Below are 16,529 nucleotides of genomic sequence, written 5' to 3' on the forward strand. Positions count from 1 at the left end.
ATGTTTATTAGGAAACTATGATGAATAGCTAGCTGAAGATGAAAATCACAAATTTGTAATAGAACCCATTCAAACTCTGATTCACTCAGAGATAAACTACATGGAGGGCAGTAAAGAAGGCATTCATCTAGTCAACAGACACATATTGAGTCCTGTACTTAATGGGAAATGGCAGTAAAAAACACAACATACATATGAGGTAAAAGACTATACTGACCCATCATTAGTTCGTTGCCAAGTGGGAGGCATAGTTAAATACAAGAGCAAAGTAGTTGAAGGAATGGTAGAAGAATAGTTATAGGTAGCTAGGAAATTGAGAGACAATAGGTGGATGGGAGGGTGAAAGATAATATATTACTGGAACTAAACAATTACTGACATGGAAAAATAAATGCTTTTTTATACTGAAAAATATACAAATAGTACATATAGTGCCATCCTATACATGCATACCTATATATTATACAAATGATCTATTATTATACAAACTAAGAAATAAAAGTTTGGTGAAAATTATGAACTAGAAAAACATCTATTGACATACTCTTATCTTCCTGATCATTGTGAATTCATAGAGCTTTCCAAGTTTTTGTTTGATAGTCGTGTGCATGCTACAGCTATATAATATCAGGCAATCTATTTAATAGCATTGTTCTCTCATTGTTCTCACAAATGAACATTAGGTAAATTATAATGTGCAGTATTTAAATAGATAATTACAAAGTATTCATTATTGGAAACTTTATATTTATATAAATATAATATATATATATTGCATATACTTAAAATAAATATATTATGTAACTATTTTATATGCAGCATATTATATTAAATATATGTTAAATACTGTCCATAAATTTATCACCCAACTAAAATACAAATACTAGATGTTGGTCATGGGAAAATATCTTGCTTTATAAATATGACATATTTGTGGGGTGTGGTGGCACACACCTTTAATCCCAGCACTTGGTAGACAGAGGTAGGAGAATTGCTGTGAGTTCAAGGCCACCCTGAGATTACATAGTTAATTCCAGGACAGCCATAGCTAGAGTGAAAACCTACCTTGCATAAAAACACCAAGAAATAAAAATAAAAAGTAAATATGACATATAGAGCAAGCCATGACATTTCATATATTTTTATAATTGGTACATAAAATTCCACTTATGTGTGGAAAACCATGTTATCTTGCTATACATGCACACACTTGAAATGTTTAAATCAGCTTAGTCATGTGTATATCAAACATTTATTTTTTATTGATGAAAACACTCAAAAATTTTTCTTGTGGTTTTAAATTTTACAGATAATTATTATTTATAACTATGATTCTATACACCACCATACTACAACTTCTTGCTCCTATCTTGCTGTAATTTCATATACACTCATTAACATTTCCACCTTTTGCCCCTCTTTTGTCCTCTGCCTCTGGGAACATCTATTCTACTTTTAATTGCTATGAAATAATTTTTTTATTCAAAATGTATAATGATGTGGTACTTTTCTTCCCATATCTAGCATATTACTCTTAATAAGCACCTTGAGTTCCATTTATGTTACTGCAAGTAGGAGGATTTCATTCCTTTCTATGGCTGAATAATATTCCATTGTACATATGCACTAAATTTTCTTTATCCATTCATCAGTTCATAGAGAATCATGTTATTTCACTTCTAGACTAATGTGAACATAGCACGAAGATATGTCTTTGAAATATTGAGACCTGTAATTATTTTTATAAGGTATATACCAACTATATTTTGCATTGTTACTTTTTTAATATTTTATTTTCATTTATTTATTTATTTGAGAGGGATACAGAGACATAGGCAGAAAGAGAGAGAGAGAGAGAGAGAGAGAGAGAGAGAGAGAGAACGAGAGAGAGAGAGAATGGGTGCACCAGGGCCTCCATCCACTGCAAACAAACTCCAGATGTGTGCACACCTTTGTGCATCTACCTTACATGGGCCCTGGGGAATTGAACCTGGGTTATTTGGCTTTGCAGGAAAGTGCCTTAACAACTAAGCAGTTTCTTCAGCCCATTGTTGCTTTTTTAAAAGATTTATTTTTATTTATTTGTAAGAGAATGAGAGAGTGAGAGATATAGAGAGAGTGAGAATGGGGGCACTAAAGCCTCTAGCCACTGCAAATGAACTCCAGACGCATGTGCCACCATGCGCATCTGGCTTATGTGGGAACTGGAGAATTGAACCTGGGCATTTAGGCTTTTCAGGCATGCACCTTAACCACTAAGCCATCTCTCCGGCCCCCATTGTTCCTTTTTTTTTTAATACAGGTCATTTCTTTGTTAGATTCAGGTTAGGTGCTATAGATGAGTGAGTCTAAGTGGTGATTTTTTTTTTTTTTCTGTGATTGGGTAAGTTCACTGAGAATGATCTGTTCCAGGTTCAACCATCTTTCCTCATATTTCATTGTGTCATCTTTTCTTACTGCTGCATAGAATTCCATTGTGTAGATATACCACATCTTAGTTATCCATTCTTCTAGTGATGGACATCTGGGTTTATTCCAGCTCTTAGCTACTATGAATTGATCCGCTACAAACATGGTTGAGTAAATCTCTCTGGCCTGTGATTTGAAGGTTTTAGGGTAGATGCCCAGTAAGGGAATAACTGGGTCTGTTGGTATCTCTATAGTCAGCTTTTTCAGGAGTCTCCATATGGCTTTCCAAAGTGGTTGTGCCATCCTACATTCCCACCAACAGTGGATAAGTGTTCCTACTTCTCCACATCCTCACCAGCATTTATTTTCATTTGATTTTTTGATGTTTGCTATCCTTATTGGGGTAAGGTGGAATCTCACAGTAGTTTTAATTTGCATTTCTCTGATGATTAGGGGTGATGAACATTTTCTTAAGTTTGTGTTTGCCATTCGTATTTCTTCCTCTATGAACTGCCTGTTCAGCTCTTTGCCCCATTTTGTGAGTGTGTTGTTTGACTTCTTACTGTTTAGATTTTTGAGTTCTTTGTAGATTTTGGAGATTAGGCCTCTGTCAGTTGGATATTCAGCAAATATTTTCTTCCATTCTGTGGGTAACCTATTGGATTTGCTTATTGTATGCTTGTCTGTAAAGAAACTCTTCAGCTTCATGTGATCCCATTGGTTGAGTGACTGTTTAAGATTGTGACCTACTGGCGTTTTGTTCAAGAAGTCTTTTTCCAATATTTTCGTCCAGTAGTAGTCAAATTTCTGGTCTTATATTGAGGACTTTGATCCATTTGGACTTGAGTGTAGTGCATGGCAAAATGTGTGGATCAAGGTTCAATTTCCTGCATATGGTTATCCAGTTTGTCCAGCACCATTTATTATTATTATTATTATTATTATTATTATTATTATTATTGGGCTGGAGAGATGGCTTAGCGGTTAAGCGCTTGCCTGTGAAGCCTAAGGACCCCGGTTCGAGGCTCGGTTCCCCAGGTCCCACGTTAGCCAGATGCACAAGGGGGCGCACGTATCTGGAGTTCGTTTGCAGAGGCTGGAAGCCCTGGCACGCCCATTCTCTCTCTCTCCCTCTATCTGTCTTTCTCTCTGTGTCTGTCGCTCTCAAATAAATAAATAAATGAAAATTTTTAAAAAAGTTCCTATTATTATTATTATCTTCACAATGTTAATTCTGCCTATCCAGGAGCATGGGAGGTCTTTCCATTTTCTCAAGTCCTCCTCAATTTCATTTTTGAGTGTTTTTATGTTTTTGTTGTATAGATCTTTATCTTTCTTGGTTAATGTTATTCCAAGGTATTTTATTTTTCTTTTGTTGCTATTGAAAATGGGACCATGTCCCTTATTTCTTTCTCTGTATCTTTGTCATTTGCATATGTAAAGGCTACTGATTTTTGTGCATTGATTTTGTATCTTGCTACCTTGCTATAGGAGTTAATCACATACAGGAGTCTTGGGATGGAGTCTCTCTGGTCTCTTACACTCACCTAATACTGTGTAGGTCAGACTGACCTCAACCTCTTTAACAGTCATCAATCCTCAACCTTTTGTGGAGTGGAATAATAGACATATGCTACCACACCCAGCTATAGTAACGTTAAAAATGAAACAATTGCTCAATTTTACTCATCTCATTTCCCTGACCTTTAAGAAATATACGAATGTGGCTGTATGTGGTAGTGTATGCCTTTAATCTCAGCACTAATGAGACTTAGGTAGGAGGATCATTGTGAGTCTACGGCTAGCCTAGAGCTACAGAGTGAGTTTCAGGCCAATGTGGGCTAGAATGAGACCCTACATTAAAAAAAGAGAGAATTAAATACAAAAAAACTATTAAAGTATGTGGTAACTTCAGTATCAAGGTAAAATATTTTTACAGTACCTTCCTCCAATTCTCTCCAAATGTTCTAATAAGCAGTGATATAGATCAGTATTCTTGCGGCTTAGGTCAGCAAGCAACTCTCCAAAATATTTGGGGTCCAATTTTTCAGGGCCATCATCATGAATTATCATCTGAAGCAAATATCAATCACAATTATAGTCATTACTATTTTAAGTTAATAGATGTGTTGATGTGAAATGAAACAAACATAACCCATTATAGTCATCACAGAAATCAAGTCACAAAATTTTCTCTGCATTTTAGTTATAAAATTTTCAGTATTGGATGAATTTAAAGGAAAATAAAAATTGACCTCACATTTTCAATTTAATTTTAATCTAAGTGATATGGTAAATACAAAATTTGAAAAAAGTATTAAATTTTTAAGTATAGTTGTTTATATAAAATAGTAAATATGCATTGCACATCTATGACTTTCCTATTATAGAAATATTCTTTTCTAAATTGTATATTGTAGGTGAAGAAAATGTGACTTATGTCCATTAGACTGACTAGAACAGAATTTATTTGCGATTGGATTTTTATATTTTCAGTGAATATCAAATTTGTTGATCAGTGGATCATCACATTAGACTGGGAAAACTACTCAAATTCAATGAACTTTATATATTTCTTTTTAGATTTATTCCATTTATTATTTGGACTTAATATATCCTATAAAATCTGATATAAAAATAGTAACTCAGGGGGAAAACGTAGAAAATGTATATAATTAAGAGACATTTGAAATCTTAGACATAGATTATTATGAATAGTATCTTAAATAAGACATATTTTGTTGACTTCACATGGATTGGTATCAATCTTTTCATACTGCTGGCCAATTTCTCCCATCTCAAGATATGCTGCCCAGAGAACAACAAATTTGTCTATACTTTACATTTACTTTACTATTACACATGAGACCAAATGCCCTAATAACATTTATTCCCAATCATAATGATAAAAAATAGTTAAAATTTTACACTGACACTTCTTTTTCAACCTGTCATTGAATGTATACTCTAAAAATCCATCCATAATGAAGCAAACTGATGAATGAGAAAGTAAGAAAGATAAGTATTCATTATTACATGTATGTCATGAAAATTGCTCTATTAAACATCAGTCATTGAAAAAATGCAAAATTTAAAACACAATGAAGTGTTATGCTTTATAATGAAATGTATATTGACATTTAGAACAACTCTGGATGAATACACAGTATTAGTTATCTTGTTTGTATATACTTTGGAGTTGCTCCTGTAGGTAGATAAAGTTATCTCTTAAATTGTGTAATCTCCTAAATAATGATATGAAATAGATGAGTATACCTGCAATGTTGTCATGTCTCAGAATTTATAAGTACTCCATACAGACACACAAATATTCAATAGAAAACCTTTAAATTCTTATATAACCAAAGTAGCTCTTCCTGTTTCCCAATAGGCTTTTTGCATTATCCATAGTAGAATTCATTGTTCCAGGCAAGCCTCATGTTATTTCTGCTTTTTGAGTTTTTACTCAGATTGCTCCCTGATTTGAATACTTTCCCTCCTCCTTTTTGCATGCTCAAATCTTATCTACCCTTTGAAACACACCCTAACCTTTACTACCTCTGTGAAAACTGAAGTCCTGCCAGCCACCAGAGCTAGCTCAGCTCTTTGTACTGTTACCTTGGATTGTTTTCATGCTATTCATCTTCTCTCTGCTAGAAAAGAAATAAACATAGGCATGCAACCTGTGTCATAGCTTTCAGAATTGGTTTGAGAAAGTCAAAATAAGGGAGCTCCCAAATAAATATGGATACTTTGGACAATAATAATGCATTACTGATAGGTATGATTTTTCTCTCTGTGAAAAGACTGAGTTGAAAAGATAATTGAGAGATAATTATACCTCACATTTACTCATTTGCTTGATGAAAGGAAGCTACCTCAAATGTCAGTCTTTAATAATAACTTCTGCTGTTCACATACAAACTGGGAAGTAATATAGCTTGATGAGAAATTGTGGTTGTCATATTTACAAATATAAAATTTCCTCAAAAATACAAAGGCTAGGGCTGGAGAGATGGCTTAGTGGTTAAGTACTTGCCTGCGATGCCTAAGAACCCTGGTTCGAGGCTCGATTCTCCAGGACCCACGTTAGCCAGATGCACAAGGGGGCGCAGGAGTCTGGAGTTCGTTTTCAGTGGCTGGAAGACCTGGCATGCCCATTCTCTCTCTGTCTCTCTATCTACCTCTCTCTCTCTCTCTCTCTCTCTCTCTGTCACTCTCAAATAAATAAATAAAAATGAACCAAAAAAAAATACAAAGGCTAAACATTCTTAAGTATGTACCAATGAAGTACCTTCAAACACGTTACTATAATAATGGCAACATATCCAATTTCTTGTATGTGATTCGAGGTAAGAAATTATTGTACAATATTAAGTTAAAAGTTCTGTTGTGCTAAAATCCAACTCAGTAGTAACTTTTAAACTTCTACATGAAACTGAAAAATCTTACTATTAATAAAGAGGTCAAGCACATGGAAAATACCTACAGGTCAAGCAAAGCCAACAAGAATATGGTGGCACTGGTAGATAAATAAAGTTACAACTTGATTAATTTGGCTTTAATTTGAGACATCTAATTACTGTCATACTAACATAAATCCTGGTAAATCTAGTGGGCAATGTTTCCTGAAAAATTCAAATGTGTTTTAGGCATACCAAATTTACTAATAGGATAGAAAATAATTGATATCTTTCTATTTTATATTATAAGTAGTAAATAATCTTACCAAGAGAAAGCAATAAAAAAATCTGGTTCTGAATATCACTATTGCATTTACATTTCCAAAACTATTTTAATAAAGGCATGATGTATTTTATAGTACCTTGTACACATTAGATTATTTTTGATAAACACTATCACGGAATTGAGTTTACTGTAGCAATTGCTATTTGAAATGAAGACTCCTAGTCTATAATACCAGATGATGGATTTAGGAATGGTCTTTGATGTCATATGTGTTTAGTCTGAGTACGGATGGTTTTCTCTATATATGGCTGGTGCTATAAGTAGTAGTGGGCTTTCATAAAGAAAACTGAACTGCACTACAATAAAACCTAATAAAGAATGTTTTAACTCTCCTTTAGAGTAGAGTAGTATATGTGTGTACTTCTTGATATTATGTTATAAAGTATGATTTTTCTACTCATAACTAAGAACTACATACATAGTTTGCATTATCAATTTTCAATGAGTATAGTTAGGTGAGTAGTTATATCTTACCAGACTAAATTATTATTCATTACTGGAATATTAAATGTATGATATTTTACTACAAATAAATGTGATAATCAAGTATTTATAGAGTGTTTTCAGGCATGGTAGTACATGCCTATGATCTCAGAATTCAGAAAACTAATGCAGGAGGACTACAAATTTGAGGATAACTTGGACTGCAGAGTAAGTTCAAGGCCAGAGTAGATTACACACTGAGACCTTGTACTAAAAAGAAAAATGTAAAGCTTTCTCTTCATGGATGATGTGGGTTTTGCAATGAAACATGCTTTATTGATTTTTTTTTCTTGTGATTTCCAGAAAGATCAGAGCTTCTGGCTCAATTTTTCTGAAAACTCTTGTCTTCATTTCTGTGTCCTTTACCTTCTGATACTATTGTTTTATGTATTTTTATATTTATATATATTATATATATATATATATATATATATATAATATATGTATATATACACTGTCATTGACACTTATTTTACATTATAACGTATCTTATTTGATCTTCCCTTTTACTTTTTTTTTTTTTTTTTGAGGTAGGTTCTTGTTCCATCCCAGGCTGACCTAGAATTCACTATGTAGTCTTAAGGTGGCCTTGAACTCATAGCAATCCATGTACCTCTGCCTCCAGAGTGCTGGGATTAAAGACATGTGCCATCACGTCCATCAGTATTTGTTCTCATTGGAAGCCATTCCAAACATTTTGGGGTGAGATGAGATGTATAGATTAATGATGTACTTATAAAAGTATTCAAACTGAAAAAGCATGCTTTTGAAGTAGTATTTTTAAAACAACATGATTCTTAGTAATGCCTTTATTGCTACCTTTTCTTAATATCAATTTGTTTATCATTTCCTTAGCATGTACTCTATTCAAGGCTGGATATATAAATAAGGCTTACAGAGGATGTTATTGTACATTTACTCTACCATTTTTAATGTGATTTTCTTATATTCTGTCTTGGTGCTTATGATTTTTTTCAGGAAGTATAGTATTTATTTAGCATATCCTTATTTGATTTTTCATCTGATAATGTAATTATTTTTTATTATGAAATTTATTGTATGACTAGTTTCTCAGTATGTACCTCAAGCTGACCTTCAATTGCCTATATAATCTAGGCTGTTATTGAAGTTGTAACACTTCTGCCTCAGCCAAGTGCTAAGAATAAATGTGTGTAATGAGACATTCGGTCTACTCCATATTTTTACTTACACCTGTGGACAAAATTTATACCCACGAATCAAGCACAAGATTTACAAGACTCAGTAACACGAGTCATGTGTTAATTCCTCACACATCTTGTTCAGAACTTAAAAATGACTCAATTGAAATAATGTCCCTAGAATTATTAGAAACCAAACCATATAAAATGTTTTCTACTCCATTAAAGAAATCATGATCTTGCCAGAATCAGTGATGTATGCCTTTAATCCCAGTCCATGGGAGGCAAAGGTGGGAGGATTGCTGTGAGTTCGAGGCCACCCTGAGACTACATAGTGAATCCAGGTCATCCTGGGCTAGAACAAGACTTTACCTTGAAAAAACAAAAATAAAATAAAATAAAATAAAATAAATTCACAATCTTTATGGAGCTCTAGAAGAGCTAAGATGTAAGCCTAAATAACTTTCATGTAAGATATAGACTGACTAATTGATAAAAATAAACAAAGGTAGAGCTGAAATACAAAAAGTTCCAGAAGGAAATCTAGCATTCAGTAATAAGAGAGAAGTTACATATAGAATCACCAATCTTTGACAACTGAGTCAAAAGTAACAAAAATATTAAAACTATTAAATTTTAAATATTTCATTTGAAATATAAATATTGAATTTATGTTGACGATTAGAACATTAGATATACCTGGTGAGGCACAGTGAAAATGTGGTATGTTTAATTAGAGTTGAGTGTGGTACAGCCAAGTAGAGATATCATACAGACAATTAAAATTGCAGATGTGAGTTGAGAAAGTCTTAAAAGTTGCTCATGTACAGGTAGTAGCACAAATCAAAATTTACATTATATTGTCAAGAAAGAGAGGGTAGAGAAATGAAAATAGGGCCAAGAACATGTCTTTTTCCATGGTCTTCTGATGAATTAAAACAGAATAGTATAAAATTAGGATTCAGAAGCAACAGTAGAATATAATAGGAAGAGAGACTATGAAGAGGGGTTGGAGTAATGGTTCATTAGGTAAACTGCTTGTTGCACAAGTATAAAGACCTAACTCCAGGTATCCTCAGAACCCATGAAAGTATTGGAGATAATGGCACATGCCTGTAATACCACAACCAGGTAAGAGGAGGAGACAAGCTGACCTCTAGGGCTTACTGGCTAACTAGAATAGCTGAATTAGTGCACTCTCTAGGTTTGTGAGAGAACCTGTTTCAAAATGTAAGGTGGAGAGCAAGTGAGGAGGACACCCAACTTCTGGCTTCCTCACAAGGATGGGCAAAGACATATGAGCATATATACACACACATGTATGCACACCATACATATTCAAAAAAATAATATAAAGAATACAATGGATGAACAGTGCTAATGCCAAGAGTTCTGGGACAAAATGAAAAACAGTAATGGATCTTATATTTGGTAACTTGGAAGATTAATAAAAGAAGTTTTAGGAACATAGTGGAACTAGAATCTGGTTGTCAAAGAGTTAAGGAATGTGTGGGTGTTGAGGAAATGGCATCAGGGTACATACATTCCTCCTATGGAAATTTTGCAAATAAAGGGAACAAAAAAGAGAGATCATGCTAATATAGTGGCAGGGTTTTAAAGAGAATCACCTTGAAGACAAAATTAGAGTCTTAGTTCTTGAATCAAAAGAATGAGGCATTTTCAAATGGTTATAGACAAACATTTCTGGGAAGTGGAGCACTGAAGCATTCACATAGTGAACTTAAACTGTACATCTTGGACCAGCAGCATTACGTTAACTATGGGTCCTGGAAAAGGAAATTATTAGGCCCCAGCAAATTCTTCTTAAAGAGCCCCTCTCACTTATTGTGCTACACACTAAAATTTGAAATCCATTGCAATCTTTAAGTAGGATGCAAGATTACCTTCTGTGGGGGAAAAGGTAGCAGTAGGACTTGGTAGGATCAGAAAAATAATAATGAAATACATGGTTACAAGTTGATTAGAATTAAAAGGATTATTGAGCAAGATAGAGACCATGTATCCTAGACCAAATTAACCTAGTTTGGGATATTTCATTATCACAAAAATTAAGTCAAAAATATTGAGACAGGAAAAGTGAACGAAAGTCAACCAAAAGTAAGAAATGAGGAAAGATTGCAATAAAAAAGGCAACAACAACATCAAAAATCATGGGCTTCTAGCAAGAAGATCATTGAATGTCTTACAACAGAGACCAATATGACTTGGCATTGAGAGCTAGAGAGCTTGAGGAGGTAAAAGTGAAGTAGCTATAAGTAAGCAGTTAATAAAAAAAAATAAGTGGTAAGACAGGGGTTGGGATGATGATTCAGTGGTCAAATGCACTTGCTTGCAGTCTGCTGGACCAGGGTTCAATTTTCAAGCCACCCAAGTAAGCTGGACACAAAAAGTGTTGGAAGCATCCAGTATCTCTTCCCAGTGGTAAGAAGTCCTGAAGCATGCCCTTGTGCACATGTGTGACAACAGAAAGAAAGAGAGAGAGAGAGAGAGAGATTTAAAAAGAAGTGGTAAGAGAAAAAAAAACATTCTAAATTCCAGATTTAATTCTTTAAAGTGATAATATTAAGTTAAAGGAATACACACAAGGTACAGAAATTAATGCATGAAAGAAATGAAGAACTATGAGGTCAGAATGTGAAAATGATCACTGATAATGAGTGGCAAAGCTCACATTGGTTGTTTCAGGGCAGGATTGAATAGTCAACTGAAGATTGTATGCTGCTTGATGAAGCTGTAGAAGGATAGATAATAGTGACCAGAAAGTCATCAAATAGTGTTAACTTGAGACATTAAGAATGATGCACATGCATTACAGATTTTAAGTAGAGTATAAAGCTGATAAGAGATGGTTAATCAAGAAACATCATAACATGAAACTCTGTGTAAAATTGTACTGAGAAAAGAGTTAATAACACATTTACCAAACACCAAGCAAATGATAAAATGGGGAAATATTTACCACCAAACAATAATGCTACTAATATAAGAAGCAATTTGATCTAAAAATTGGCTCAGTAGTAAGTACTATGTTCATAGCCAAAATAATATAAACAATAAGTATTTTTTCAATGAAAATAACATCGAAGCTAGGCGTGGTGGCACACATCTTTAATCCCAGCATACGGGAGGCAGAGATAGGAAGATCGCCATGAGTTTGAGACCACCCCGAGACTACTTAGTGAATTCCAGGTCAGCCTGGGCCAGAGTGAGACCCTACCTCGAAAAACCAAAACCAATCCAAAACAACAACAACAACAACAACAAATAACATGGAGATTTACCTATTTTGGGATGGTGGAAGGGATATAAACATGTGATTGGAAGATTAAAACACGTATACCTTTACATACCAGAATTATTACCAGGTAGTATACAACACTGTTAACTCAGAAGACAACAAGATACGTATATACATACACTATACACACAGAGGTGAATACCAGAAGACAAAGCAAGTAGTGAAGATTGTTACCTTTGGGAATCAAGGTCTGGGAAATGAGTAAAAGAGAGAACTTTAAATTTTTATATGCCATTGAGTGCCATTTGACATTTCAACCTGAATGCATGTATTACTCTGATTGAAGCATTTAAAACTCATTTCTAAAATGTGAGAAGAGGTAACATTACAAAATATCAGTATCAAGGTGAGTATGCTAAAAACATGCTCAAAAAATAGCACATAAGAAGGTTGCAGTAAGTTGCAAGAGACAGATAAGGTGGTGTTGGATAAAGGAGGGCCATAAAATGTTATGAATTAAAGTGTTTGAGTGTGTATGTGTTTGTGGTGAGCATGCTTGTTCATATGTGAGCATATGCATATGTGAATATGCATGTGCATGTTGCATATATGCAAGCCAGAAGTTGAACTTAAGTTTCTTCAGTTGCTCTCCACCTTATATATTGAGACAGATTCTCTCACTAAATCAAAACCTCACTGATTTGGCTAGCCTAGCTAGCAAGCTTGCCCTGGGAAGCCACATGTCTCAGTCTCCCAAGCTTTTCGAATACAAAAACACATCACCATTCCTGGCATTTCCATGGGTATTGTGGATCAGAATTCAGATTATCATGTTTATGCACTAAGCACTTTAGCAACTGAGCTATTCCCAATCTGAATTAACTTTTTGAATGGGCAAATTGAGGATAGAAGCATGCACAGAAGGTATTCTCTTTCAGTAACATGGATGAAGAAGACAATTAATATGGAGGACTTGAGTCACATGTAAATGGATGAAAATGCTGTCTTTATTGACCTAATAAGTCATCAAATTATGTAAGTTGTTACTGATTTATGGTGAATTTTAAAAATGACACTAATACCTGCATTGCAATGATGCTGACAAAATCAGAATTTTTACGTGATGAAAGACCTCATATTCCACGTTAGAATGTTTCTCTATTACCAAAAGTGAGCAGGGCCGTTACTTTTACATCTTCCCTTGACTCCAAAAGGCTTCCTAAAAGCCTCAGGGCAAGCAGAAGAGGGTTTTATACATTATTAAAGTAATTATTTGTTTTGTTTATAAATCCCAGCTGTATGGCAGCCTCAACAGTGACTTCAGCCAAACTTCTCCCTGTCACTAACTTGTGTGGAATTATATGCTCCTTGCTAATAGCAGGAAAATGATCACATTGTACTATTCTTAATTTCCCCAGGGAGGGATACATGACTATAGACATTTGGAATTTGAAACCAAAATGATGCTGCTACAGACAATGATGGGAAACACACATGCAGTAGTTTTATAAAAATATTGTAAAGTCAGATTTTGGGCACTGTATATTGAAAGATATTTCAGTACCTTTTGTATTTGTTTGCATATTTATTTATTTATTTATTTTTAAATTTTTTATTTATTTATTTGAGAGCGACAGACACAGAGAGAAAGACAGATAGAGGGAGAGAGAGAGAATGGGCGCGCCAGGGCTTCCAGCCTCTGCAAATGAACTCCAGACGCGTGCGCCCCCTTGTGCATCTGGCTAACGTGGGACCTGGGGAACCGAGCCTCGAACCGGGGTCCTTAGGCTTCACAGGCAAGCTCTTAACCGCTAAGCCATCTCTCCAGCCCTATTTTGTTTTTTTTTTTTTTTTTTTTTACTAGGTATTCTTTTTTTTTTTTTTTTAAAGAGAGTGCCAGTCGTGGTAGCACGCATCTTTTTTTTTTTTTTATAAATTTTTTATTTATTTATTTGAGAGCGACAGACACAGAGAGAAAGACAGATAGAGGGAGAGAGAGAGAATGGGCGCGCCAGGGCTTCCAGCCTCTGCAAACGAACTCCAGACGCGTGCGCCCCCTTGTGCATCTGGCTAACGTGGGACCTGGGGAACCGAGCCTCGAACCGGGGTCCTTAGGCTTCACAGGCAAGCGCTTAACCGCTAAGCCGTCTCTCTAGCCCTTTACTAGGTATTCTTAAGGTGGCCTTGAATTCTCATCAATCTTCCTACATCTGCCTTCCAAATACTGGGATTAAAGGCTTATGTCACCATGCCCGACCTTTTGTAATTATTTTTTTAACTTTCCATATGAAGTAAAAAAAAAATATTTTAAAGGCAATTTGGGTTTATTTAAAAAACAGTATGATTGTACTTCTGTGTGAGTAGGAAGAAAACTCAGTAGCAAAGGCCAGTAAGCTAGAAAATAGATATAAAAGAAAGAGAAAGGAAGGGAGGGGGGTACTTAATAGGATGGTATTGTATATATGTTAGTAGAAGAATAGATTAATGAGGGTGAAAAGGCCCAAGTGAGGTCAGGGGAAGAGATTGAGTAAAGGAAAGTTGGAGGGATGGCTAATCAAAATCTAAGAGGATATAAATAAATCATATGGAATCCTCTGGTTTTGGACAACGGAACACTTAGGAGCCATAGATCGTTGCTAGAAAATTTTCATTGCCAGGGATGGGATACCTTCCAATGAGTTGTTGGCCAGGGAGGTCCCTGATGAACCTAAAACATTATAGGCCATTGCTGAGGACCTTGGTTTCCCACCAAGAATAGATGGCCAGATGCTATTGCTGAAGACTCCACATATTTGGGCTGCAAGGCCACTGAGAAATCCTGCTGGAACTGAGCTGATAACCTCCCCCATGTAGAACAGCTGACAGAAAGCTGGGAGAACCCGTTCTGCATGCAGTTCAATGGGACAGAGAGAAATCACCAGTGAAGATACTCAACAGTGGACACTGCAAGCTTTATATTTGGCCAGCCAGGCCAAATGATCCAGCAGGTACAGTAGTGGCATGTCTGTCATGGTGGAGCCCAACCACCCTCTAATTGGACTGGAGGCCTGCTCCATGGGAGGGAATACATCCCTGATACTGAAAGCTTAAAACATGAGCCCTAGGGGTGTAATGTCTGCTGATGTCTTGCAAAATGTATATACTATGCTCATCAAACTGCCCAGTAAGCAATTCTCTTAATGTTCATATCAAAATATTAATGCTACTCTTACTTTTGGTAGAGAGTCTTCTCTTTTCAGATGGCAGTGACCTTGGGATGACTGAGAAGACATCACAGTGCTGAGAAGAAGTGACAGGAGTGCTCAGCACTGCAATATCTCTATCATACCTTCCAAGGCTCAGAGTCTATTGCAGAAGAGGTGGGGGAAGGAATGTAAGAGACAAAAGAAGAGTAGGACTCTTTACAGTGTGCTCCCCCCAGACACGAAATGGCCCGGATATCCATGACCTCACAGTGCCTGACACTACCTACACAAGACCATCATAATAGGAGGAAAAGATGATAACATCAATATAAAAGCGAGATTGATTGAGAGGGGATATGATGGAGAATGGAGTTTCAAAGGGGAAAGTGTGGGGAGGGAGGGCATTACCATGGGATAATTTTAGTAAAATTTGAAAAAAATAAAAACTAGTATTGAGCTGGAGAGATATATTAGAAGTTAAGGTGCATGCCTGTGAAACCTAAGGTCCCACGTTTGATTCCCCAGGACCCACATAAGTCAGATGCATAAGGTGGCACATGCATATGGAGTTCATTTGCAGTGGCTAGAGGCCCTGGTGTGCCCATTCTCTCTCTCTCTCTCTCTCTCTCTCTTTCTCTCCCTCCCTCCCTTTCTCCATCTTAAATAAATAAATAAATAAATAGTATTAAGCCACACATTGGGTCACAACATGCAGAAACATTTCCTCCTACTCAAAACTGATGGCTAGTTACACAATGCACGACCCATATATCCCAACATGGAGGGTACCTATGGAGGGGGTAGAACAGGGAGGGGGCCAACAATGGTACCAACTTGACTGTATTCACTGACTATAAACATAAAAAAAAATGGTATTGAGGGGGCAGATATTGTTTCTCAATGATAGAACATATACTTAGCATGTCTATAGTCCTGAGTAAACACAAGTGCAAAAAAATCATTTTATAATATAAGCAATTTCTAAAGTTGATGCTTGAAATATCTAGCAATTGAGGTTAGGCCAGAAATTAGTTCAATGATAAAACATTCATCTGAGCATCCATCATGGACCTGACAATAAACTAGGTATTTTATATGTCTTAGATCACTTAGTCTATTCTTGTGGGATATACTGTATTTGAAAGTATGACAAAATTACAGTTAAGCCCAGTTAATTGCTGAAGTTCTTATAGCTCAGCTAATCAGATTTTTACTGTTGAGACCCTGTGATTTATCACTTTACTATGAGCAAGCACAAACTTTAAAAATAGGTCAAACTTGAGT

At 35.4% G+C, this 16,529-nt stretch overlaps 1 protein-coding gene across 1 annotated transcript in view; it reads right to left on the minus strand.

Annotated features, from left to right (window-relative positions):
* Positions 1 to 16,529, minus strand: part of Pof1b (POF1B actin binding protein) — a 90,734-nt gene that overhangs the window by 32,078 nt on the left and 42,127 nt on the right. The window contains exon 7 of the mRNA XM_004669612.2: positions 4,352 to 4,482. Within this exon, the coding sequence (XP_004669669.2) occupies positions 4,352 to 4,482 (131 nt within the window). The remainder of the gene's footprint in view (positions 1 to 4,351; positions 4,483 to 16,529) is intronic.

Source organism: Jaculus jaculus, chromosome X (genome assembly GCF_020740685.1).
Source record: "Jaculus jaculus isolate mJacJac1 chromosome X, mJacJac1.mat.Y.cur, whole genome shotgun sequence".
In the NCBI taxonomy this organism is placed as follows: domain Eukaryota; kingdom Metazoa; phylum Chordata; class Mammalia; order Rodentia; family Dipodidae; genus Jaculus; species Jaculus jaculus.